The sequence below is a fragment of the Euwallacea similis genome, chromosome 14, assembly GCF_039881205.1.
Source record: "Euwallacea similis isolate ESF13 chromosome 14, ESF131.1, whole genome shotgun sequence".
Lineage (NCBI taxonomy): Eukaryota > Metazoa > Arthropoda > Insecta > Coleoptera > Curculionidae > Euwallacea > Euwallacea similis.
The window spans coordinates 1,301,410-1,328,938 of NC_089622.1; the positions used below are offsets into that span (position 1 = coordinate 1,301,410).

General features: G+C 37.0%; 3 protein-coding genes across 13 annotated transcripts in view; 1 reads left to right on the forward strand and 2 right to left on the reverse strand.

Annotated features, from left to right (window-relative positions):
- Smg6 (Smg6 nonsense mediated mRNA decay factor) overlaps positions 1-9,045 on the reverse strand; it is a 36,925-nt gene extending 27,880 nt beyond the window's left edge. For 2 of the 5 annotated variants that reach the window (XM_066397008.1, XM_066397006.1), the window contains exons 1-16: positions 8,894-9,045; positions 8,390-8,683; positions 6,756-6,926; positions 6,372-6,697; positions 6,105-6,319; positions 5,785-6,015; positions 5,336-5,469; positions 5,024-5,277; positions 4,818-4,972; positions 4,673-4,702; positions 4,432-4,518; positions 1,508-2,053; positions 1,136-1,452; positions 537-753; positions 405-483; positions 159-269 (exon numbers count right to left, since the gene is read on the reverse strand). In XM_066397008.1, coding sequence (XP_066253105.1) covers positions 159-269; positions 405-483; positions 537-753; positions 1,136-1,452; positions 1,508-2,053; positions 4,432-4,518; positions 4,673-4,702; positions 4,818-4,972; positions 5,024-5,277; positions 5,336-5,469; positions 5,785-6,015; positions 6,105-6,319; positions 6,372-6,697; positions 6,756-6,926; positions 8,390-8,683; positions 8,894-8,933 — 3,207 coding nt within the window. In that variant the 5' untranslated portion in view covers positions 8,934-9,045. The remainder of the gene's footprint in view (positions 1-158; positions 270-404; positions 484-536; positions 754-1,135; positions 1,453-1,507; positions 2,054-4,431; positions 4,519-4,672; positions 4,703-4,817; positions 4,973-5,023; positions 5,278-5,335; positions 5,470-5,784; positions 6,016-6,104; positions 6,320-6,371; positions 6,698-6,755; positions 6,927-8,389; positions 8,684-8,893) is intronic. The other 3 variants (XM_066397007.1, XM_066397010.1, XM_066397009.1) reach the window with 3 other exon arrangements.
- The window catches only part of Alg14 (ALG14, UDP-N-acetylglucosaminyltransferase subunit), a 33,139-nt gene extending 21,584 nt beyond the window's left edge, over positions 1-11,555 (forward strand). The window contains exons 2-3 of one of the 2 annotated variants that reach the window (XM_066397024.1): positions 10,087-10,144; positions 10,902-11,555. In XM_066397024.1, coding sequence (XP_066253121.1) covers positions 10,138-10,144; positions 10,902-11,554 — 660 coding nt within the window. In that variant the 5' untranslated portion in view covers positions 10,087-10,137 and the 3' untranslated portion in view covers position 11,555. Of the gene's footprint in view, positions 1-9,792; positions 10,145-10,901 lie in introns of those variants that run through there. The other variant, XM_066397023.1, reaches the window with a different exon arrangement.
- A 521-nt stretch (positions 11,556-12,076) lies between these two features.
- The window catches only part of ssh (Protein phosphatase Slingshot), a 55,070-nt gene continuing 39,617 nt past the window's right edge, over positions 12,077-27,529 (reverse strand). For 5 of the 6 annotated variants that reach the window (XM_066397242.1, XM_066397241.1, XM_066397244.1 and 2 more), the window contains 7 exons: positions 18,279-18,501; positions 17,751-17,992; positions 17,525-17,687; positions 17,307-17,475; positions 16,978-17,247; positions 16,021-16,773; positions 12,077-15,727 (listed from right to left, as the gene is read on the reverse strand). In XM_066397242.1, coding sequence (XP_066253339.1) covers positions 14,658-15,727; positions 16,021-16,773; positions 16,978-17,247; positions 17,307-17,475; positions 17,525-17,687; positions 17,751-17,992; positions 18,279-18,501 — 2,890 coding nt within the window. In that variant the 3' untranslated portion in view covers positions 12,077-14,657. Of the gene's footprint in view, positions 15,728-16,020; positions 16,774-16,977; positions 17,248-17,306; positions 17,476-17,524; positions 17,688-17,750; positions 17,993-18,278; positions 18,502-20,368; positions 20,577-27,529 lie in introns of those variants that run through there. The other variant, XM_066397246.1, reaches the window with a different exon arrangement.

A 27,529-nucleotide genomic window follows, 5' to 3' on the forward strand; every position in this document is an offset into this window, starting at 1 on the left:
CACCACAAAAAACTATTTAATTCAAGATCAAATTTCCTTTCAAAATTAGTGAATTAAAAGCTTCAACCAACATAGAATTATGCTGGTGTTACTCACTTTGGATAAGGTATTACAGTTATTTGAGAACTGGTGGTATATAAAAAAATATAGATACAAACCTTTTTGCGATTTTCATCAAATAACGAGACTAAATCTTGTTTGGCAGTCGGCACTGGGTTTGAGGACATCAAGCTTCGCATGTAATAGTAGACTGCATCTAATTTCCTTCTCTGGAAAGAAAAGAACAAAAGCGTAAAGTCTTTTTTACAGTATTATTGAACATATTTGTGTGAGAAACATAGAATAAAAAAATATTTGAGCTTGCGGGTACTTCTACACAACCCTGAAATTTAACCCGTACTTACCGAAGACACAGCTAAAACTGCTAAACGATTATAAGGTTTTCCATTCTTTGGATTGATTTCGTGCGATTTGATATACCACCTAAAACAAGGGCATACATTTCAAATATTGTAAAAAAAAGAATTCCAACTTACTGTCTACATTTTCCATAATTACTAGTTTCGTTAACTTGCTCCTTGTATCTACCCAAATCGCCCAAAAACAGATATATTTTCTGGGCCGAAATAAGGGCCAACCCTCTAAGGCCCAGTCCTTTATGTTGCACCATGCTGTTGTTGCCCACGTAATTGACTACTTTAAACTTGTAAGTTTCTTCTAAAATGCCAATTAATCTTTCAAAGTATTTTGTTCCTAAGGAAGAGAAAAACCATATTTAAATTATGAGGACTAAACATGAAGTGGAAGTTACATTTGATTATAATTTACATACAACAAGCTAAGGAAGTAACTCTTAACGCGCGAGAATGAAATATTGCACTCAAGCTACTGACGAGGGCGGCAATTACGCAAGTGTATGTGTGCGGTTACACTTATTGCAAGTCATATACTGGACGTTTCAAATTTGATGAAATGTGAAATTCATGTTTCGGAAACACCATGTATATATTTTAATAACCGGAACTAACGTGAACTAACATAACTTAATATTTTTTTATTATTAAAATAACAACCAGATGCCCAAATATCCAATTCATTAATAATGAAATTGTAAAAATCTGTTTTAAGCTCTCACCATCATCAATAATATACAACAAATAAGCCTTATATTGTTGTTTATTTTCCGGATCGTCCACTAAAGCCTTCCTCGTCACCTCGATGATGTTATAGTAGAGCAATTTCCAAAGGTGTTGTTCCAAATTTGCTATTTGACAAAACTTGATGGATTTGGAGAGCAAATATTCCAGTGCGCTTTGCAGGAACTTTCTCAGATTCTCCATCATATCGTGATGCATGAGCAATAAACCTTTGCTGATTATACACTGAAGTTCCACGTCTGCACGTTTGATGTCTCTGAGGAGGTCTGGGAAGTAGCACATGTTGAAATCCTCACTAAACAAATCAATAAACGGGAATATTGGAAAGTTAAAGAGAGATTGGGTCTCACCTAGATTCGTTATACCAGACAGGTAATTTATCGGCATCCATTTTAGGAATATCAGAACTGTCCGAAACTCCAGGTCCAGACACTCGACCTCCGGGTGATTTTACCAATATAGGTTTAGTGGGGTTTTTGGGGTCAAACAGCGTTCTCTGGAGCGATGGAGCTTGTCGGATATCGGGGAATTTAGGACGATCTGAGTTGGAAGTTGCCGCATTCAGTGATTTGTTTGCAGGCAATATTAAAATCCCCCCCTTTTTAGCAGTACTATCTACGACAGGCTCCTTTCTAGACTCCCCATCTACCGAGTCCTTGTGAACAGGACTTCTAGGGCGATTAAGGGCCGAACCCTCACGGTCTGAGTTTTGTCGGCTTCGAATAATTTCGTCTCTCCAGTTGTGGGAGTTTGAAGTTTGAGATCTGTCAAAGCTAACTTCCCTACTTGGGCCTCGCGATTTATTGCCGAATCTTTCGAAACTAGAATCGCGATGATCTCTTGAGGAACGCCTCCTACGACGACCGTGACGGCCAGATCCTGATTCTTGGGGAACCCTAAAGGAAAATCGATCTTTGTCATAGACAGAAAGCATGCTAGATACAATTTATTAAATACAAGCTTCATAATTGTAACATTTATTCAAGTTGTAAAATAAGGAGTGAAGTTCAGCAAAACGACGAGTTTTGCGATCAGCACTTGCGACAATGAGTCGTACAAATCGAGCATCTTACAATATTTTTTTACTAAACAGCATTTTCGTACTTATAATAAATACATCTATGAGATGAACCATATAAAAAATTGACAACAATTTCTCAATATATGGCTCAATATGAAGTCCCAATACTTCGTAATATCTCAGGATAATAATATTTTCGATGGGTTGATGTTTGTAGGTCTAAATATAAATAAATATATTAAATAAAAATCCTTTATTGCACTGCCCATAAAATTATGTCTTACAGCATAAAACAGCATCATCAATGATACCTGTGAGACCTCAAGAAAATTCCAGAATAAGTCAACAAAATAAAGATACAGCTTACGAACAGAGATTATGATTACGCTCCAACATTATTAATTAAATTTAAGAGTAAAAAAATGTTTCTCTTCGAAGAATACTAATGCTTCCCAATCAACTAAGAAGACTAGAAAAACTGACTGGTTCCCTAGCATCCCGAAGCATTGTCTAGTAGGTTTTTAGAGCTTTATATGAAGAAGTTCTCTGAACAAATTTTGAACTGTGTAGTAGAACGGAGAGACCCTCCGTACCTTTAATCACTCCAGTTACAGCAGATGAATTGTAGGATTACACAAACCCTTATTTTTTTGGGTTACACAAACTCCAAAAAATAAAGGTTTGTATAATCTTACAATTCATCATCATTTGGGTTTAGATTATTATTCAACCTTTTTGGTTGTAATACACCCTATATAGGCAACGTCATTTATCACAATATTATCAACCCTTTGGCATAAATAGGAGCAAATTCCTCGAAATGCTACCTAATGTACAATAAAGGCCGCATAAGCGAACCCGACATAGGTCTATCATGACGTCAAGAAATTCCATTCCAGAAATCATTTTCCCTTATTAACCCCCGGCTATCATTCGAATTCTACATCTCTGTTTAATGCGTTTGGATTGACATTTTTTATATGTGCGGAACGAACATCAACAACACCTTCGCAAAAAACTGGCCATGGAAAAACAATTGAGCGCTTGGCTGGTTCCAGTGCACGCCACCATTTTGCAATTCCGTTTAGTTATCCGAATTCTTCCGCGCCGTTTCTACGAAATGTAAAATGTTCGTAATTTTACGTTAAAAAACTCCATTCCGGATAATGGAAATTTGTTGGAAACTGTAATTGACGGTTTATTGAGTCATTGATTGCGGTTTAAAGTGGCAGAAATACGATCTTTTCCCGTTTGGAACAACTTGAGTTTTGGAGAGGAATTCACAGGTATGTAGCTGGAAAGGCAGGTATTGTTGGCGGGTTTATCATGAATTTTAATGAAATTCTCAACTTAGTTTAGGTTACTGCTAGTTTTCTATGTAAAAAACGGTAAAATGAAACTTTTTTACTTTAGTGAATCCACAAGTAGTTCACATCTATAAATGGGGTTATGTTGGCTTCAATTGCCGTATTTCATGAAACCAACTACTCCTCGTATATTGAGTATTGTCTTTTAGTACGGTTAATATAAGTTAACTATAAAACAAAGATTTACTGGATATAGCCCTAAATTGTGAAAGTTGAATGCACCTAACAAACTGGAAGGCGCCATTTGATGTAAACGTGAAATATGGAAAATTGTTTATTTCTCTAACATATAAGATTCTCCTAAGTTTGTGGGAATAATTATTATTAATTTAGAGGGCAGTGTTATAAAATTAGCAAATTCGACAAATTCAGCATTGTCCTGTGGCGGTATTCGGTTTCTGTTTCGATTGAAACCCAATCATATCTAAGTGTACTATTTAAAAAGTTTAGTCTTTCGAATCGTTCCAGTGAAACTATAGGAAATTGTTCTTGTAGCACTGTATCCTCTCTAAAACCCTTAATATTGAAGAATAGTGCAGGAGCGCGATCTAGTCGAGGGACTTGGTTCTCAGATAAATCTATCACATTTAACAGTAATATATTTAATATGATTCAGTAATAGTTAAGACATAGTGACTTTATAAATTAAGGTGAGGCTCGCAACAGTGGCGGAGCGCAATTACCTCCGACATCTGAACGAACGGTAATGAGGGGTAATGAAATTATTCACGAAGTCGAAATGCAGCTCCCTTAAAAGAGAGAGAAGTCACTTCTTCCGTTACCAGTGGCCCCATTATTTATTAACGACCGTAGAACGCATTTATTCAAATTATCAGTTACAAGTAGCATAATATAAAAAGACAACAAGATATCATAAATTACTCACTTGAAATTGTCTTGATTTTCCACAGAAGTATAAGAATCTTTTCCATCTCTATTGGTTGGAGTTCGATCTCTATAGCCGCTGCTACTTCTGTAATATTATAAAAACAAAATCCTAAGAAGGCTTAAAAGTGCCGTAAATATCAACTCCAAAAAAAAAGAAAAATCTTCAGCAAATAACACCTAGTAAGGTATTATTACACAATAGGGCACCACCAACTCCAAAAAAGCCTATTTAAACTCACCCTTGTTTACTTTTCCTTCTGGTGCCTTTCCTGCAAGTAATGAATGATTAAACATATGAAAATGATTCGAACTTTAACAGTATGAAATGACTGAAAACGATTTTATATATAACAATGAAACAAATTTGGTTTAGAACAAAATTACCTATTTTTGCGTATTCCTGGAGTAGTCTCAGCTGAAGCAGGCATAGACTTAGTGCTGGTATCATGCAAACTCACTACTGATGAACTTCGTGTTAAGGCATCGCTTAAAGCTTCCGCCTCAAGTCGGTGATTTAGCTCTACTTCTTCGTTCCAATCCTAAAGACACTAAACATTATAACCTAAATAATCTAAAATAAAAATTATTACTAATATGTTTCTGTCCCTTGCTGCAAGTTCAAAGTCAGCACTCTCAATTTTCAGGGAAACTGTCTTTGTCAGATTGGAGTTAGCTTCACTAACAGCTTTTTCTGACTGCCAAACATGAAAATCTTCATTTATTTTTAAACTAGGCAGACGATCTGTGATTTCTCCTGTCAGAGTGCTTGCACTATCATTACTAAGGCCAGAATCTTTTGAGCCGTAACGTGTCAAGTCCCGGCTCGAACTTCTTCTCTCGCGCCCTGAAGAGTAATATGTTTGAATATGATTTTGCCCACGATTATTTTATGTTGTACTTACCGGACTTTTTTCTTCTATCTGCACGTTTATAATGATCTGTTCTGTCACGATCCGGTTTGTCTTTATCAAATTCTCTTCTGTCCGAGTCGTTTCTCTTATCTCTTCTAGTGTAGTTATCATCATTGCGTTTATCCCTAGAATTGTGATAGGCATAAATGAATTTACTTTTTAGTTAGTTCATATCACAGATTTTTCTATTATATATCTGCTGACAAAGAATCATACTTCAAAAAAAAACAAAGTGTTTTGAAAGTTAAAGAAATAAAAATTATCTTTGATAAATAAGAAGGTTTATTCAAATTCGTTACTTCACATTAGGGTCTCAAAACTATCAGAGATAAGAAATTGATTAAAATGATAAAAACCTTAAAAAGTTTGTTTGAGGTTTGTAAAATATCAAATGGGATTTAAAAACTTAAAAAAATAAATAAATAAACATAAAATCCTACCTGTCTCTGCTCGACTGTTTAGGATCATTAGGCCTACCACTTAACCTATCAATGACGTTAGATCTACTCGGGCGCCTATCGCTTCTATCGTTCCAAGACTCATTAGTAGACCGATTATCATCATAGTGACTCAAAGGAGTTTGAGAACGGCTCGGGGGACGACTAGGCGGTTTATTATCAAATCGCCTGGTTGGAGTGTCAGGGCGTGAATTACCAGGACTTCGAGAAAAACTGTTTTATATTATTTTATATAAAAAAGCAAACAAACAAAAAAGTGAAAATACATATCAAAAATCTTTCATTTCCATGTTCAAACTTACCTTACTCTGTCTGGGGTGATGGGTCTGATCATGACACCGAGTTGGGGTTCTGAGTCATGATGGTTAAAACGGCCCCTTCCGCGTGTTTTTCCAGGCAACGTGTGATAATTGGGGTTATGGTTATAGGCGGGAGGGGCAACGGCATGTGGCAAAGTACTATAAGAATCCAAAGAATGATACCCTGAATTTTGATGATGCTGTTGTGATGTATTTGGCTACAAAAATATCTATTAATCTTTAGTTTGGCTAGTTTTATAAGAAACTCACATAAAAACCAGAACTATTACTAATGCAGTCAAGTCTTAAATCTTCAGGAGTCAATCCATTGTCTTCCATAAACTTCCTTTTAAGCCTTGGTGGTAAATTTTCTAAATTCTTAATCATATTTTGATGAAAGTGATAATTGCCAGTAGTACTGTGCCTTCTACCAGTGGGAGGTTTCGCTGATGCGATTTTCCCTCCTTCAGGATTATTGTTTCTATGACCCCCTCCAGATGGCTCAACACTTCTAGTGTCCCTTTCTCTATATTTATTTCTATTTCTATCCTTATCTCTTTCATGATTGTAATTAGAATTATTACTATTATACCCTCCTAAAAAATGATTTAGAACTAATTATATTAACTTTAATTTTGATTGATAATTATTTACCTCGTGGTTCTGAACCCATTCTGAAATTGTTCCTACTAGGGGACTTATCTCTCCACTCATTTTGATTATTGCTCCTACCATTGTTACTATCACTAGCATTTCTGCTATTTGAATACCTTTTTGATCTATTCATTTTGTCATGAAACAAATTCTCAGTTCCATTTAAACCTCCTGAAAAATTAATATGGTGAAATACTCTTCAAAGTTGTTTCAGTTAAAAAATCAGTTTCATTCCTGGCCATTATAACACAGAATGCACTACTTTAGATAAAATTTTCAAATTTACTTGAGACTTTTTGGCAACATTTTGTATGACTTATGCAATACATTTAAATCAAAGTGGTTTTAACTAATTCATTTTTATAAAAATTTCAAAGTTATTTTGTTTTTAAGTTATGAGGTGGAACTGCAAAAACTGTCTGAAAATATAAATGCTCATACCTCCCTTGCCTTAGTATGGGGCTAAAAAGTAAAAAATGGTATTCAATAAATTTTTATGCAGAATTCAATGGCTTAGGATTATTTTAATCTGTCATTCTTAGTCTCTGTGTTATAGAAGAAATTTGTTTTTTTTAATGGAACATATTATTAGATATTTTGAATTTTTTCATCAAGAGATTTTGAAAATGACAACAAATGTTCCTTATTATGATATGTATATTTTATTAGTTTTTTGACTTTTCCAGAACTGTTGACTTTTCAATTTTTTGAACAAAAAAATGTCATGTTTTAGATTTGATGATATATATGTATAAGAAAAAGGACTGACACTAAAACCAAACCTTGAATCTTAGCAATGAAACTTTCCTCACCAAAAACTATCTAATGGAAATTAACAACTTGTAATTTATCAGAAAGATATGCCTGAAACCAATTTATAGTATTCACTTTTTCCAAACCATGTTTCATGACAGTCATAGTCAAATCCCTTAGTTATATTATAAAATACTATTATAGAAACTATCATGATTGAAACCCAAATGAAACAGCTGTCCAAAACATGTAATGGTAGGTCCAAAGTGCTTACAATCTCCCAGGAACTAAACTGTGTTCCCAAAAGTATTATATATTTATCCAAATAACAAGTTATTATTTTATTAAATGTTTTCTTCATAAATTTGGCCACTATAAGTGCCTCAAAGTTAAAATTTTTATATGTAAGAGCATGTTTTTATATGTTTGTATGTAGATTGATTTTTTATTGCCATTCAGTCAGTATTGTCATCTGATTCAAATAAGCAGGACATATATCACTAAATTAAAAAACTTTGAGTAATAAGGCACTAACCCCAGCACAGTAAACCAAGACGTAATAAAATCAATGTACAAAAAAATGTATTTTAAATATTGTTTGGAAAATCAGATTACAGGTCACACTTATGTACTTTCACACTTTTTGGCAAACATCACAATTATGCAGAATGAAACAACAAATTTCCATAATAAAAAAATAAAACAACACATAACAGAGGTGTATGTAAAAAGAAGACAAATAAGTATCTATTTTTATAAATACCTGGTTGACTTAAGTAACCTCTGATAAGCCAAATCATATCAATACAATAAATGATACTTAATTGATAAACTCATTTTTAAATCCTACAAACTCAGCTGAACTTAATGGGAGTACTGACCTGATTCATGGCTGAAACTGTGAGGACTTAATTGCCCCCTATGCTCAGCCACAACCTTGGGCACATAAATCTTCCTTTCAGGCTTCTTTGTACGTTTATGAGTATCTATGTTTGATTCACCAAACTCATCTCTAGTATCTTCCTTTGCAACAAAGGGAATGGGTGACCCTCCAACTTCCAATGTGGAGTCCTCCAGACCTGGATGCGAACGTCGCAATTTGCCACTTCCCGGTTTATAAATCTCTTGCTGGGGCTTCCCACGTCTCATGTTCTTCCTATGAACAAGCCTAAAATCTGCAACGAAATGCCTTTGGGTCGGAAATTGTTTATATACATGCGATTTGATAACGTTAGAGAACTAGGTTAGGTCGGGTGTAGTGACATTTCTGGTAAAATGCTATAAAGAGGAATATGGGGTCAATGAAAGTGAGTGAAATGTTATAAAAACAATTGGGAAAACAGGGAAAAAAAAGGACTTTTCTGGAAAATTGTATAACAACCTACCTGCATCTAATTCCTTTTTGTGGTCTTCCATTCCATCCATCAATTCTTAATTCAACTTCAACTTTCTATCCATGACATGGACACGACATTGATTGACAGTAATGGGAGTAAAAATGACAAGGTTACATAGGGAACATATAGGTTGATTGGTGCACTGGTCCAATCTTGCAGCTCGCTGTCTTTATCCAACAATCGTACAACTTATTAGAAAGAGAGAACAAGAGTAATAAGAACCATCCATCCAAAAAATACTGATCATCATTGATAACCTTAGTTGGAAAGAGTGGGGGTGAATGACATTGTTCTTGCTCAACACGCGCAGAAGCGTGCGCTATTGCCAAATCTTTAATATATTCAGTAATCAGTCGGATAAGAGAATATTTTTATACCAGCATTACATTTAAGTCGTAGTAACTCGTGAAAATGTTGAATAAAAGATCTATTTTATACAAAGAGTATGAAGCCATAAAATCTGCTTTACCATTCCATTGTTTCCAGTTAAGTATTACAAATAGATAGAAAATGAAATGAAACATATCTATTCACAAAACAAAGCAGCAATTGAAGAAATTGCAAAAAGCCAACATGTCATAAATTAATAAAGAAATTTACCCAATTTTGAACAAACTTACTGTAACATCACTTTTTGCGAGTGTGAAAGCGGACCTGCTTCATTAGTATTATTATTCTAAGTGTGTAATTGGCAACATTGGTTAGCGGGTGCATGCGTGATGAGGTATAGATGCTGCTTTCTTACTCAGGTACCCCGATCCAGACTGTGCAATGCGCAGAACTGCCCAATACAGCTGTGCAATTTTGAAAGCTCGCTTACGGCATGCGCAGAATTCACAAAATATGATTAATATCAATATCGATGTTCTCATCCTCATTCTTTAATCTAAAATCATCAATGTAAAGCTTTTATCATAATTGGTATATTATAGAAGTATGTGAACTAAAGTGCGAAAGCAATACCAAACTATCAGTTGATTATTTGGTAGTTTTCTGTTCCACTGTTACCGCTCTTGTCGTATCACTGGTTTGAGTTTGTTGATATTAAATAAAGTAATTGTAAATATTGAATATCCGGAATAAAAGCACTAAAAAATGAATAAAACTTGAATACGCAGGAGTAAAACATAACGATATAACTATTCATTATACTTTAAGTCCAAATATATTCACTTATCAATTATGGCATTCAACAAGAGCTGTGTATAGCAGATTTCTGATTCCTTTTTACCATGGATGGTAAGCAGACCTATCAACTATAACTAGATAATATACTATAATAACTTGTTTACCACCGTCCCGTCCAAGTCCAATCTAGTCCAAAATGAACCATTTTAAAGTACCCCCATGAAGTGTTTTGAATTATTCTACCTACCCATGTAATTATAATACCATTTTGCTTTATCTTCAGCCAGTTGTTGACTTTGACTATGTCTGCAGTTGATAAAGTTGTCTTTTCAATTGCAAAGGCATGTTGTTGACCCTCAGCTATTTTGGTCACCACATTATCTTTGAGGCCCTACTTCAATTAATTATGCCCTCGAAGATGTGAGGTCAAGGCACATTAATGTTAGTGTCACTCAGTTTATGAAAGTACTTTTGCGTTTTCTAGATGTCCGTGTTTAAACTAGAGTAAAAATGAGCACAATGGGGTAGATTTGACCAGCAGTTTATTTAAAAAGTTGAATAGTGTAACCTCCTGCAGCAAAATGTTTATCATAGGGAATTACACCCAAGTAGAATGTGATAGACACTGGGATGTGTGAAGCTTTGTTGATTTCATATATTTTCACCAAAAAATCTATCGAACCATCAGTATAGTTCAATGAATATAGGGACACCAACTCTCAGAATAATTTCTATTTATCCCCATTCTCACTTATCACACTATTCCTAACTGACATTTCCTTACTTTTTAATTTGTACACCATATCTTAATAGTAGGTTACCCATTGATCTTAATATAATACACACCTACTAGAATTATAATTTTTAGGGCAACTAAAGCTTGAACTTGGCTTTCTAGTAGTAGCCCTTGTGGTAGCACGAATTGCCTACCTTATACATAAAATCACCACTGGACATAGCAGATATGCACCAAAACGACAGAAGTCATGTTCCACTATAATTTGCATAGGGTCCGGGGGACACACCACTGAAATGCTCCGTTTAATAGAAAACTTGCATTTCAATAACTACACTCCCAGGTACTATGTCATTGCAAAAAATGATGTCACTAGTTTCAACAAAGTGACCAGTTTAGAAGAAGCCAGGAAGTCGTCTCTTAATAAGGACTATTTTATCTTAAACATTCCACGAAGTCGGTGTGTGGGCCAGAGTTATGTTTCCTCAATATTCACAACCATCTACTCAATTCTTTACGTCTTACCTGTAAGCTTTAAACTAAGACCAGACCTCATTCTTTGCAATGGACCTGGAACATGCATTCCAATTTGTGTTGTAAGTTTTTTGCTGAAATGTTGCTTTCTTTGTGAAACCAGGATAATGTTTATTGAAAGTTTCTGTAGGACCCAAACTTTCTCCCTTACAGGCAAGATTTTAATGTATATCGCTGATAATTTTATTGTGCAATGGCCTAGTCTTAAAGCCAAACTGAAGAGAGCAGAATATATTGGACAGTTGATGTAAATTGTGCAGTATTATTGTCCCTGTGTTGTTTGTTCTCCTAACAAACAGTCGCTTGCCCAGTGCGTAGAGTGTAGGGCTACAGATTGACAAAATTGTGATGTATTTGACCCTTTAGTATAAATAGTATAAGTCTGGCTGACATGCATCTAGTATGACATCAGAAACGACTGAAATTTAACATAAAAACTGACATGTGGGACAACAATCTAATAGCACTTTTCTTCCCTCGTTCGGCGATAAAATAATTATTCACAAAAACAAATTTGAAATACCGCACTCAATTTAATATTTAAACCTTCAGCTCTAATCTGTCAGTTTCCTGGAACAGTTTAATGGTCTCGATGTTGGTCTTCCCAAAACAAAAAAAAAATAGAGTATCCGTAACGACATTTTTATGGTACAAAAAATGGCCTTTGTGTGCGGAAAAAGATCGTCACAAGTTGATTTTAATTAAGTATAACTTCTCATTTTCAACGTTTAAAGGTGGTTTTCCTGTGAATCTGGTGAAATAAAACCAACTGATGAAACAATAAATGTTCTTTAATTGTATAGTTTGTTCGAAACAGTTTTCTCATGTTTTATCATAAGCGGTACATCGTAGAAGAATTTACATCTATATAGTACAAAAAAGTTTTTTTAACTATCACATAAATACACACAAAAGCAGAAAAACGACAGCGCATGTATTTAATATTAGGAAAATCTTAGCTAATAATTCACAAGTCTACGTGTTGCGTAGAAACCTCTTTGTGACAGCAAAACAAACGTTTATACGGCCCTACAAGCGAAGAGCTTAATAAATGCACCACAGTTATACCCATCAAATAACTCTAGTTCAATAAAAAAAATTGGGTAGCGATGCAGTAACTCTCATAGAGAATAAATTAGTTAGATAAAAAAAAATAAATTTGAAGATACACAGTTTGGAAAAATGTCTTCAATGTACGTAAAAAAGGGTCACATTTCCATATGCCCCCTACAAATGATCAGGGTGATGTCCTCTAACAGGTCAAAGAGAGCAATAATAGTGGCAATTAAATTTTGTTAACATCAATAAATGAGCGAGTAACGTCTTATTGTCAAATGTACATTGAGTTTTCAGTTGGTATCCTAGAACATGCAAAGGAAGCATACTTATCAGAACTTTTCAGGCCTTCCCAAACCGAGGCGGAAAGTTCGCAACGTTTTCGCTCATCTTTCGCACGCATAAAATTCACTAACTGTTCCACATTAGAGCGTCAGTGTCAGCTCTAGTAGTGGTTGACAGTTATTTTTGTCACACCAAGAAAATGTACTCCACGTTGAACGAAGAATTTCCGATTTTTTATGTTTTTACGTAGGAGCGAGAAAGGACATTAGCTCACTCTGGTGTCTCAATTTTAGCAGGGTAAGACACAATTTTACATTATAAGTTACATTTGATGAGACGATTACGATGAAGTTTTAATTTTTACGAACGGGAGACGTTTAAAAATGTACAAAAATTATCGTGAGACCTGATTTCCTCCACAAGTAATCTTCTCATTCAGCAAACTAACATAATAATGTATTAAAGGAAGCTAAACAAATTGCATGCAGTTTCGCAAACGGCCGGGTAATAACCGTGGAATCAAAGAATCCCGTAGTAGCTTTAAATTTTTTAACGTTTTCTCTCACGACGCATGAACACTATTTGCTTCAATCATGAAAATTCGGGATTCAATCCTGGGATTGTAAATATTGGTCCCGAAATCCCTAAAATGAATCCCGAACCTGAACATTGGATTCTCTACATGTATTATAACAGGCGATGATTTTAAAAAAATCCAATAGGCAGGGAATCATAAACGTAGGACGTTGCTTAAGCCATTTACCATCAAACATCTGACATCGACAATAGATAACATGTATTTATCTAAGTCATGCCTCTGATATTTCACGGTGTACTGACATTTTTCAACGATTGCCCTTTCATAGATTATACATCCAGTTCACGTGGAAAGATTTCAAACAGACTACCTTTCTCCATTACGTATATAAATGGTGGTAAAAATGTTTATATCCAGTATTGAGATCTCCTAAAGGATGACAGTTACAAAGACGGTGAAATTACGAAAAAATTGCACATAGTAATCCTCATAAAAAATCCACTTCGAAACTATATTTGTCTCTCAGTTTGTGAAATTCCACTTTTTGATTCACAAAAGCGTGCGGTAAACTTATTTTACCACCACACGCATTTATACGCATGCGTATAGCAAACATATTTGCGACTTAATAAGAGAACATTTACTGGCACGCACAACGAACGGTAGTGAATTTTATTGCGAATTGTTTGGAAGACCTTTAATCGTAGATAAATTCAATCTAAACATATTTTTTTGTGCTTTGTACATTTGCCAGAAGGCAAGAGGTTTGTTCAATCTACACACATCGATCTTTACAGTCTTTTCACATTTAGTGCTCATCCTACAGCATTAATTTTAACAATTAAAAAAATGAAGTAGTATTTAGAAGCGGAGAAATAGAAAGGATCTGAGAAAGTCGAAATGCTAACACATCTTGCACTAAACACTTAGCGGATGAACGATCAAGTTTAAAAAGGAAGAATGGTCCATAATAAGAGTAAAAAATTACAGGATATTTACCTCCAAGTTCCCGAATTTTCGGTTTCCATAGAGCAAAACAAGTATATCAAGAGAAATTTGCAAGAACGACTGTCAATATTACCCGACCATTTTAATTAACTTTGAGCTTAGCAATCACAAAATTATGGTGATCTCTGTATGTAAAATGTAAACAAAACACTGAATCAAAAATGTCACAAAGCAGTATTTGAGTCTTTCTCCAACAATTATCAAAGATATAAGCGAATAACGCAGAAAAAAACTAGGTATTATAAGTTTTATTAGCGCTGCAATGACACAAAAATTGAACTGACTGTTATGCAATAAAAAATATCTTAAAACCTGCCCTTAAAAATTACAAATTTGTACAGTACGCAGTCTATAGTTGTATAGATTTTTATATTTATAGGCTCAATTAATATACCTTTGCCCACATAAGCGATCTTACTTGAAATAAATTTCGCAAAAATATGACTCTGTCTTGTCCCTTTGTGATGTTACATTGTGTTGTAAACAGGATTGTTGTGTCTGGGCTTAATATTAATCCTCGCCAGCGGATGAGTCTTTCCGAATTGCTGCTGCTTCTTGGCCGCAGTTGCAATAACCGTGGCCGCTATTTGCTTGACCGCGGGCACCTTGGGAGGCCTCTTGTACTCAGTTTCCACTTCCTCTGTTTTACTTAAACTGATCAACTGCGCTCCCCCGACTCGAGAATTTTTATCCCCCGATACTTCGAAGCACGAGTGCCTGGCATTGCTCCTATTAGTAGGTTTCGGGAACTTGTGCCTCAGTTTTACTTGACCTGTTTCCTCTTTCTTGTTCTCGAATACGCTACGAATTGTTTTGACGTCCGGCTTTTGAGTTTGTTCTTTAGCTTGATGAACGGACACAGGCGACGAGGGAAGACTGCGGTTCTTCGTTACTTTCAAGTTGTCAGACTGTTCCGCATTTTGTTCCAGGCAAGTGGTATTAGACTTGGCCTCAAATTCCTTCATCAAGTTTTGTACTTTCCCCAGCGAGCTTGTGTTTTCCACGCATTCATCCATTTTCTTAACAAATTTCTGACTGTCGTTTTCCGAAAAGTTCCTTGGCAATTTTTCTCCTGCTTCTTTAGAATTTTCCCGTGATAATGCGGGGACATTAGAAGTGGACCGCGACAACGAACATTCTTGCGCGACAAGTTCCAAGGAGCACGGTTCTGGGGCGCTGGCCGACAACCTACACGCTCTAGGCACATCCCTTTCTACCTTAGGAATATCGATCTTGTCCGATATGGCACTGTTTCTAGTTACATCGAAATCCGCGGTGGTTTTGCGCCTGTCCAACAGAGTTTCATTTACCGCCTGTGCAAAGTTGAACAGCAGAGTTTCGGAGCTGGGAGTTTTGTTAAGCGACGTGCAGCTGCTGGTAGCGCTGTCGTTGCTCAGCCGCCTCATTGTAGTACCCTCGAGGCGTTGCTTAGTGCGTTTAACCGTTCCGGGGTGCCAGGGAATGTCTTCTTTGTCGTACTGGAAAGGACTGCCAAAGTTCTGTTGCAGGTCTGATGCACTGTGCTGAATTTTTTCGCCTGGAAAAAGAAACAGCGTGGAACTAATATGTGGTTGGGTGGACGTGTAACATGTGGACCCGAATAAAATTTAGGTACTATCGCGGGTACATTGTATAGAGCCCCGAAGCCACTGATCCCACCACAGTCGTGTCTTTTTGATACGTTTACAACACTCATCTATTCAATTTGACATTATATTCTAACAAGTTGGAGTAAACTATGAAACACGGTTAATTTAAAGCTTTTTCTAGGATCGACAATGACGGATACTTATATCCAACGATGTTAGCGCTTAATCACTTTCAACTTACCGTTCTCATTATTGTAGTAAACATTCTTCCTTGGCCTCATATCGTAGGACCCCCACGAACTGTTCCTGCTTGGCAGTATCCTGGTATCCCCGGATCCCCACGAGCTATGCCTGGATAGTTCGTTCTTATCCGAATACCCCATCACAACCGCACTATCATAGGAACTCCACGAACTTTGCCTCGACGGACACTCTCTTGGCTGTTTCTCTTCCGCGACACTTTCGGTAGTGATTTGAATGGTTGCCCGCCTCTGTTGCTTCTTTTCCTCCTTGTCGAACACCCGGTCGAGTTGCTTCGAAAACGGATCACTTTGAGCAGCATTTTTGGAGCGAGATTCAGGAACTTGACTAAAACTAGCAGAAGACACAGCACATTGAGTTACTATCACGGCGGAGGAGGTCCACACGGGAGCCACTATATTACTACTTTGATCACAGACGACGCTAGTTGTACTGTCACTGACTAATCCCACTTCGGCTTCTCGTTCCCCCGGGTCCCACGTCACGGCTGTTTTTCCACTATTATTACTACTACAGGAACTGAGTTCAGACGTTTCGCGGTCGTCCAGTTTCTTGTCCTCGGGACGGGAGGGAGTGTCGTGGCCCGGCAAATGCACGATTCGGTTCGGGGAAACGCTGTACGATTCCCCGTTATCACAGGGCATTAACACGTGACGGGCCAGTGACGCTTTATTTTCTTGTACGCTTTCTTTGGAGGCGCTTTTCTGACTCAAATCTTCCAGGCTCATGAAACCTATAGTGACAAAACAAAATGCTTATATAAACTATGTAACGGAACGATGTCACTGCCTCATTCGTTCATCATGTGTAAACGACAACTTTTCAAAAATTCAGATATCCGTTAGGTCGACTAACCGCATTTTTGAAAAATCAATATTTAAACATCACCAAAAAACTATCTATTTTTAGTACGTCACAACACCCTTGAAAAAATTACCTGGAGAGGACTTAACCCCTTCCTTTAGCTCTCTTGTCGTTAAATTGTCGGGAGACCAAGACTTGGGTCGGGCCCCCATCAGGCGCAAGTCCTGTCCAGAGAGCATCGCATGGAGATCATAGGACCGAGACAAGGGCTCCACTGTTGACTGCTTCTGTTCATTACCAACAGGCGTCTTCTCGGCTTTCGTAATGTTAGTCGGCGATTTTAGATTAGTTTCAGACTTTGATCTCTGCAATTTTTCCTTGTTCTTCATTGCATCTAGTATACCTGCAAGTGTCAGTCCCAAAACAGATTTAAAAATATACAAAATCGACGTGAGTTCTTGCCTTGATATGTTTCGAGCTGACCTACAAAGTTTGTGTTTGGCTTGATGCAGCTACGCTTATCCCTGACGTGCAGTAGAGCTTTGTTGAAATCCCAGTTGTACGCCTTCATGGCATAAGCAATGACCACGCTGGCTGATCGACTTATGCCCATTTTACAGTGAACTAAAACCTATAAAAATACTAGATAAACAAGCAGAGATAGATTGTTGTAGACGTACTTTTGAGCCTTCGTTCCTTGCTTTTGTGATGTACTTGAATGTGTCGTCCCAGTGCTTGAGCAAGTCAGTTTTCTCATCGTCATACACACGCACGTTCAAGTAATCGAAGGTACCAGGGAAGAAGTTATCGATTTCTCTGGTAACGTTCAATATGTGACCAACCCTAATCAAAACAATTAGTATTTAACTTAACAAATTAAGGCTTTGCTTAGATGCAATTCCTCACCCATTTCTTCTAAGTTCATCGTAATTACTCGCGTTCCATTCGGAGCCTAAATACACGTGATCAAATATTTCTGTGGGGGCATCCATCTGACCTAGAATGACCAGCATTTCTTGATCGATGAAACTCTTGAACTCCCCAAGGTCCATGTCCAATTCTTCCTCTAGTCTTGAGCGGATGAACTTGGAAGTCACTTCGTCCAGGTCAACGGACATCATTATTTCTTTCAAGGTAGTTCTTATTATCTGCAAATCAAGATGTTGGGAACGCCCCTTCTAATCGTGCTTGCGTTCAATACGAGCTAACACTAATTCTGGCTTTAAGCACAAGAGTTTCACTGCATATTTGAAGTCTCACGCATAGGTACCGTTCAAACCGGCAGCAACTCAATATTTTTCTTAGTTTTAGCAATTTTAGAAATAGAGTAATGACAAAAAAAGGGACATTCATAACAGAAATTCGTAAAGTTTCTGACTTTCACAGACCACGAAACACATTTTTTATTATTCTAGGTGTTTAAATGTAGCTAACCTTTTCAGTTTCCTCCCTTTGTGTGGGTCTAGCCCGTACCGAATTGGGCGAAGGTGGTCGTCTAGACTCCAAACAATCCATGGCATGCCATTCGTTCAGACAAGACCTGTCAGAGGCTATCCTTGACTCGTAGTGTTCGACCCATGTGTGGGTGCCTCCTCCTGGATAGTAATTGCCTTCTCGCGCTTTCGCGCTCACTTTGTGTAAAGTCTGAAGGGCTGACCTAGAGCAATTTAACACTAGAAGTCAGACCTCTTAAGGCAACTACTTATACTTAAAGCGTAAGGTTTTTCTATAAAGTAAATTTAGAGTCCATCGAGTCGATAATTAATGGAACGATGTTCCGTTGGAAAAATTTCTAAAGTTGCCAAAAAAAAAGCGAAATTTAAAATTCATATGATTTTTGTGCCAGACGTTTTAAAAATAAAAAAATGATGTCAAAACCCATTAAAGATAAGTATACATAGGACACGGCTTATAGGCAATCCTTGAAACGACCTGCAAAAGCACAAATTGTAATATCTTGGATGTTGTGTTTGAAACAAGAACACTCTTGCCCTAAAAAAGGCATAAAGTTGGCAGTGTTGCTGTAGTACCAATTCGATCGGGTGTTACATCTCCCTTATACGAAATTTGGAAATCGATACTTAAGCCATTTCTGGAGAATTGGACCGTTCCTACGCCATTTAACCACACTACGTAAACTTTTTGTCTCATTTTGGTGCAAGTAAACACGCTTCCCCAATTTTGTCACGCTTATGTATTTACGAAACATTTTCTAGAATTGCACTTGGAAGCTTCTCTCAGCGTAGCACTAAGTGATTGAACATACATCATTACATACCCGTTTTGTCATAATATTCATCTTTCTGTGTAGGCAGTTTCGTTGTCGGTTTCCTGCATGGACATGCAATTAATGAAATTGAAACGAATGGGCTTCCTCGATTTTGTCACAGCTATTTTTATTGCAAATAGTAGGTAAAACGACGTTTCTGGGTTTATTTGCATTTTATCATACGATAAACATCCGGAAGTCACAGATGCAAATTGGCAGATAATGAAGCTGTAGGATGTTTTGATGAATGACAAACATTGTATCGGTTCCACCGGTAAATGTGTAATTACGAGGTTGTAATACTGACTGCCCCTCAGTTGATAATGCGAAATCTGTGCCAGAAAAATGAGCTCTGCACGCAAAGTGAAAAATCTCTCTTGGTACTTATAAATGCAGCTATAGGGAAAATTTCTTCACTTATCAAGGTCTCTATTCGAAAAAAATTCATAGGTCACGATAGAGAACTGTTATTCCATCCGTGTCTAATTGCACCGTTTCTGTATATCAATTGACATCACAGATTTACTCAGTCATTGTAAGTAACTTTTTTCAGCACTCATTCACCTTCAAACGTGTGGTGAGAGGCTGCTACAATGACGTAATACATCTTGCAAGATTACTGCTATTGTTGATTTCAATTGATAACGGATATGTGATTAATTTTGCACCGTTACCAATTAGTTGATGTCAGTTGCCAGAATTCATTCTTATGACGACCATCGCTTAAACCTAATCATTAGCAGCGCAGCTGTTGCACTGGTGCTAAATGAAAGATTTCAACATTGTGTGCCTCCGAACTTTTAAGGTTGTACCTGACGAAGTATATTCGGACCTAATCGCTTGCCAAAACCACTATAAACGTTTACATCACTAATCCGAGAAACAACCGTCTCACAATTTGAAGACACTTTGCCAGTTATAGCCTACCGGTGGGTGGGCCGCCTTGTGCTACAGTGAAATCTAATTTACTTCTCCTAAATTAGTATTTTGAGCGACAAACAACAGAGTTTGGATTAACTTATTTAGGAGAGGAAAAATTCCTCCTTACTTGCTAAAACACAGCGTGAAAATATTTAATGAAATAGAAATTACATTGTTCCATAACATGTGACGGACTGTGAATCTCGACTTCTATTAACGTCTCGCTTGTTAATCGTCCCCTTTAATAAGCTCGTTTGTTAAATAACTATTAGAAATATCTCTATACGTAATATTAAGCGTAATTTGAGAAATCTCGAATGCTTAAAACACAAACCTGTCATCGAACCATATCATCGAAGCAGTTCTCTCGAAGTGCTTCCTTCCTTCACGTACCACCATTATCACAACAGAAACTAAACCACTGACTCGGAAACTTCCCAAAGCACTTTTAAGTTTTTGATAAAAAGAAGAAAAAAAAACACTTTTTGGGCTTGCTCGTTAAGAATAACTCGACAATCCGACCCGGGGTCAGTGTGTCCAAGCCAGCCGTCAATCAGCCGAACATGGCGATACCTTCAGACCGCCAACACACGGTATAATTTGTATTGGTGATTGACCATTTATAGCGGCGGGGTACGGGGGCTCCTGCTTCGTATTAGGAAAGACCGGGCGATGAATGATGCTGGAAAAAACGATTGTTAAGACAGGTTGCAAGAGCCGAAATACGGTTGGTGAATCGAGTGGGTTTTTGCCAATTTTTTGGTTCAGAGTTAGAAGAAAGTTGATAGAAAGCTGCGACCATAATGGTGAAATATTTCTGCCACATACTTAGTTAGGTTTTGTCGCGTTCGAAGTTCAGTATTTCTCGAAAATTTCACTTCTTCCTCCACAGAAAGCTTCGAAACTCTTAAGAGAGACCTAAAAATGTCTCTGTTAGCAAAATATCGGACAAATTTAATCTCTGAAAGCGCCAAGGAAAGCCGGTCTTTAAGAGTAAAAACTACCGAAAAAAGACCTAATTATGCAGGAAGGTCCAAGCCTGAACCTGAACTAAAGGGTTAGAAAAAAAGAAGCTTAACAGAATCATCACCTGAAGAGTATAGATCTTCGGGGTTTGTAATGGAATCTATATGAAAGGACTATCAGTTTTATTGTCACATGGAATTCAGAGAGAAATGAAAAGATGATTCTATTCTGCAGAATATTAATGCAGAAAGAGAAGAAAGAAGTCTCCACACCAAATAAATCAGTGATGAAATTCTGGAGGAAATTTCCTCCAAAATAGTCGAACTGGGTTACTGAGTGGGTATGCATTGGCTCATATCCCTAGGATTTTCTGTCCTCTTTCACTCAATTCAGTATGATGGGACACTTCCCAGAAATGAATCACTCTTCTATGTAGTTACAACAGCTCAAATTTGTCACGGGAAATTCTTGACGAAGTTTCTGCCAGGATAGTAGAATTGGTTGATTTGGCAGAAGTGGATTCTCTTTCAAGTTTACACACCATCAGCATGGTGGGAAATCCTACTCCAACGAAGGTACACTAACTTCTTACGTCACAAAAAAAAAAACCACGACTCAATCCATCAACTGCGCATTTCACCAGTACCTGTACCTCTTCCTCAAAAACGCAATCCGAAACTTTTGAACAGTCAAAATCCCGTTACATCAACTTTTGTAACGACCAGACCGACACCAAAAGCCTCTGGAAACCGGAAAATCTCAATTTCTATTATGCCAGTCGTCAATTACATAGCAGAAAAGAGACGCTTATTGGAATATGGCGCGTGCACGCTACTTAATCGCTCGCGATTTTCTGAAACACTGAAACGAGCTTTAATGAGATGCCATTGTAGACAAGACGGAAAAAACGCAAAGAAGGAATCGGCCATGAAAAAGGCGACCCACGCTAGGAAGGACCATATTTGGATAAGGCGGCCGGTATGGTTGTGCAGAATGGACGAGATATGGTTTACGGCGACGTGCCGTAATGTGTTGTCTCGCTCGATCGTGCCGATAACCCTAAAGGACGTCTGTCTGTAACGAAAGCATTTCGCAGGTCGAAATAGCGTGTGCTGAATGCGTTACGTTTATTAATGATTTTGCTGGAATGGCGAATGCTGCTAGTATTTCCCGTTTGAATATAGAAAATTCGCAACCCTGTAAACAGAGCTAGACACCTGCAGTGTTTCAAAAGCTAAGTTTCGCATTCCTTCCGCCTCATAAGCGATCGTTCAGACGAAGCTACTGAGCTGCTGACGAAACGAAGGAACCGAATCTTTCAAAATTTCAGTGCCAAAGCACCTGAAAAAAAAACACACACACACACGGGAAAGCTCAGGATCTCAGAGAGAGGCCTGACAGATTTTTCATAAGACCGTAATCCTCCAGCGTTACGTTCACAAATTTCTCAACTTGATTCAGTTCCGAGAGTGAACATGAAAACCAGGTTTATTCAATTCTCTTGAAGAGGAAGCAGTGGAAGTCAGTAAGAAATGCAAACACCACAGAAATTCTTTTTTGCTTGTAGCTGTCGCTTATAGGACACTTCGAGATCACTTTATAAAAGCCTCTAGGGTCGGCAAAAGCAACGTCACAACATGATAAAAGCTAGGTGTAATGCAGTCTTAAACGGGCTGCACAATTAGTGTTCAGATATTCTTCTATATTTTCTTCGATAATACGTCAGAAATTGGAAAGTATTCCAAAATTCGAACCAACATCCAGTATAGCCCTCGTGAGAGGGTTAGTCGCCAGTCGAAAACTTGCATGTTTCTAGGATAGAGCAATTCCACCGTATCAAACCAGATTTACAACTTATTATTATGCTGTGTTATCATGCCAGAAATTGAAGGGTTTCTTAAAAAATCTACGAAACTGCAACAGTAAAACTGAGTCGAGATACTGTGAAAATTTAGATGGTGCGTGCCTGAGTACTTGGTCCCTCTTCACGTTTCAAAAAATTACACCATAATTGGTGTAACAAAATGTCTTCCACAAACCGTCATATAACTTACTAAAGGCATGACAGCATAGCGAAAATAATGCCATATTTGGAATGTCATAAAAAAGACAAGCCTGCGGGTTTGTCAAGCACGTTGTGAAAGACTTTAAATTTTAGAACTTTCAACTCACAAGATTACATCAAGAGTTACGGGATGCGGGGACTTCGGTGCGACAATTGCGGAGGGAAAAAAATTGGAAGGGTCAAATATTTGATGGAATACCTGTTCTTCGATTCATGAAATCAGTAAATTCTACTCCTATCTTTCGAAATTCCTCCATTCTCGCCAATCCACGACCAGATTAGCGTGGCCATTTGCGGCAACAAGCCGTCTGCATTTACGGAGACGACAGCCTTCTTCATCCAAATTAGGCTTAGAGCATTTAGTTGACCGGCCGCGTATTCAATAATTCATGACTAGATCGTACTTCTTTCATTGCCCGATGGTGGTGGGCCTCATCGCATTTGCATCGACCATCACATGGGTGTCCTACCCGCATTGGCACACTATTAAACACCTTAAAAGGTCTTGGCACCTTTGCTCTATCATCGGTGATTGTTATTGAGTTTGTGGGGTCCTACTTTGCAGAATGAATAATGCATGGGGCTCTTATGTATTCGATTAATTGATCGCCGAAAACAAGTTAATGAAATGGAAATGATCGACGGGCTCGCTTTAATACCAGTTACGGTTATCAATCATCGTCGACGTTTATGCAAAATTGGATAGACACGTCATTGCTATTAATAAGCGCATCTTTATCGTGATTTTTTTTTGAGTTCTGCGTATTACAGCTTTCTACAAGTTAAAACACACCTAGCTTTTTTCCAAATAGGTAATTACTAATTAGTCCCGATGTGGCTTATCACCACTCTCTCAAACATGACCAAATACAGAACTCGATCGTAATCTTTAGACTTTTCCAAAAACGCCCAACCGGTCGACCTCAATCTGCGCTTTAAGTCATAGTTTTCTTCTCTTCCTAGTCTATTAGAAATTCAACTAATTCTTCTCTGGCACAGATTAGGTTTTCTTGTGTGTCAAACCGAATGGCCACTTCCTAGCTATATCTTAGATGATCAATCGATAATCGCTTTAACATGCATTAAAAATCACTTTCTCCGCATGCATAAGCCATACTTAATTTCATTTTTAAGGCATTACACTAATTAAACCTACAACGGATAAAGGGGCTGACTTTTAATCTAAGATCTCCAGTAAAATGCAATATGATATAATGTTTCCCTGCATGCACTTTTTTCAGGTTGTAATCGCATTACCTCTGTTTACAACATCAATTAACGACGCTTTTACTCATAAATTCATTAATGTTTCAAATGAACCTACCCGATGTAGTGCGACCATCTTTTTTCCTATCACCATAAATCTCGTCCGCTTGCCCAGTTCCAACATCTGAAAATACTTGAGAGATTTGTGCGGGTTTACTAGCTGCGGAAAACGCTGATAAATTCGAGATATACACAACACGTAATTGTAATTGTCTGGAGTTTCACCGACTTTCTTAGGAACGGTAATTAAAACGAATTTATCAATACAAAGTAAAAGCCGAAGAATCGCTGGCTATTAAACGCCATTTAATCATGGCACAATGTCTGATGGTGATGGCAAAGTTGTTTGAATCATTTGCTTTGATTCGAGTTAAAGGCATTGCTAAATGATTTCCTGGGAGCATAAGTAAAAAAATTAGAAGAAATGCACTTTATATAATTTATTAGGTATGCCGTACACCGTACTCTTCGAATCGCCCGTTGAAATCCCTTAGATATCAATGGCTTTGGATGTGTTAAAAACGCGCCCGTGCAAAGTCATAACTTCTATTGAACGATCATCGTAATTTCTGTGTCTCAGGGCATTGATATTGATAATTCAAACTAAAAAAGTGATGTGAAATTCAGAGTTTTTCACACAGAACGAGTTGAAAGTCAGGAACGAAGTTTAATTCACGCTCTACCACAAATCATCGACATAATATCACAACAGAAGGATTTTCTATTTGAATCGCCTGCTGATATCTTAGATATTAATTATATTGGAGGTGAGAGAAAGCAATGCAAACAGTCACAACAAGAAATGTAAATTTTTTTAGTGCGAATCAACATTTCTACGTCACACGGTATTGATTTTGATAGAGACCAACAAAATAAATGCACTACAAACGATGTAGTTTTCACTCAAAAAAGATGGCATTCAAGAGAGAACATTTGTATTTCTTTGCCCATTTTCAAGGAAAAATGTTCAAAGATTATTTTAGCATTTTCGCAAAATCTGGAGGCTTTTCCAACCTTTATGTTTATTGAAGCTCTACTAAAAACCACTATTTGATTGCTTTAGAAAACTCGCAAAAAATGGTTCTTTAAATCGCCTATTGAAGTCTCTCTGGAATTCTAGTTTCTGGCCAATGTTCATGCGTTCACCTCTTTTATAAATTGTATTAACACATTCACAGCTGAATTTCACACTATAAGTTATGCCATCAAGTACGTATTCACTACCACGGTTGTAGTACTCTCAAATGGAAGGCATCCATGAAAAATTAAAAACACTCGCTTATGTAAGAGTGCGCATTGCGAGTCCTTTCAAAATTACATATCTGTGGTTGTTTACCATCGATAACAGTCGCAACATTGATAAATTTTTAATCAAACAATGCTTTTTTTTTTGCTTATGAAAAACTTGAGAGCTCACTTATAGAATAGCCAATTCTACCAATGATATTAGCAGGCGTGTTGTTTTCGTCACGGTATAATATTGATAAGTTATTAATTGTTGTTTTTCATTACTGAGTGTACGTATTAATTCAACACTGCATGCATGGTTATGCTTGAACTATAACCAGAGATTTCTCATATCGCTTAGTCGAGGCATATACTCTTTCTATTTTAACGAAAAAATAAATTTCTGGTACAATTATGAATTCTATATAGGATGAACTCATACAAAGGAAATAAAGTTCACGCAATTATCGTTGGCGTTTGATTTTTTAATCGGTTTCGTGGTCAAGGTCAATCAAATACGCGCGTTAATTGCGAATTCCCAATACCTTTAATTGGTCGAATGCAATCACAAAAATTACTCAACAGGCCCTGCAAAAAACAATTTCGCTGATTATTTCTATAACAGACATTTTTAGAGCTAATCTTATTATAAAGATTTCGATTCCTGATGTTGTTTTGCACATAAATACTTAAGAAGCGTTATAGTGGAAGTTAAGTAGGTGACAAAATATGGCGAAAGTAATCTCAACCAATTCCAGTAATAACCATTATAACCGTAATTAGTTTCATGTTTGTTTTTCGTTATCCTATACTCGGAATATCGACACGCCCCTTAATAATTTAATCCCAACAGCAAAACGTTTCGTAAGACATAAAAAATAGACACACACAACATACTAAGCAATTAAAACCATAAGGGTTATTTATTATAGATTCCTGAATCATCGGATTCGTAATTCTTTATTGTTAAAAATTCTACCGATTGGGGCTTAAAGAACGTTTCCTAGTAGGTAAAAGAATTAAGCCGATTGTGTTCAAACCGAACAAAGAACTGAACATCCTTGAGAATTCGGCGCATTACGTTGCCGACTCACAGATAATCATGCTCATTTCATGTCCGTTAGAAGAATAGGTACAGTTTCCATCGTTGTGTAAGCAAAGTAGTCATAACATGGGTCAGAAGAATTTATATAATATGTAATTACGTTATAGAAACTTACAACAAACAACAAACAAAGCCAGATTGTTGGATAGCAATTATTACGAGAGTTGTAGGCTTATGAACTTTGAAAACAGGGAAATACGAGAATAAACTGATTTTATTACATCTAGACGAAACATTTTTGGTCCACGTAAAATCTGTAAAAGTTTAAATACAATTTTAAAACAAATGAGGCAATTTTCGATGAGCTCATGCAAACATTATTCACAAGCAGTAATTATTGAATTTCTTAAAAACGGCATGATTTAAGTAAAAACCGAAAATAAACATCGAAGCAGACGAGGCACGTGGTCTGAAAGCGAATTCGTTTTAGTACCTCTAAAATGTACAAATATTTAGTACTTCTGAACGATTTGAAGCATTATACGAACTACAATAAAACACATGGCACAGATGAGAAAGTGATCCAGTGAAAGTATTTCCAGCAACAAAAATACTCAACCACAACTTTTACTATTATACTTTATAAGAATTTAGAACGAAAACAACAAAAAAATAGTCACAACCAATTTTTAAAGTCTTGCAAACATATTGAGATCGCAGGTGATTCCGAGCAAAAATAACACAACCAACTTTTCAAAACCCTTGAGGAGTTATTAAGAACGCATATACCCGACACTATTTATTTCCCCTTTTCAGAATTATGGAACAACAAAAATAGACCTTGTGGATTAAAAATAACAGAACAGTGTCAATGAAAACGCACATTTCCTCAGAAAAAAAATTAAAAGTGTCAGCACGTGCCCAAA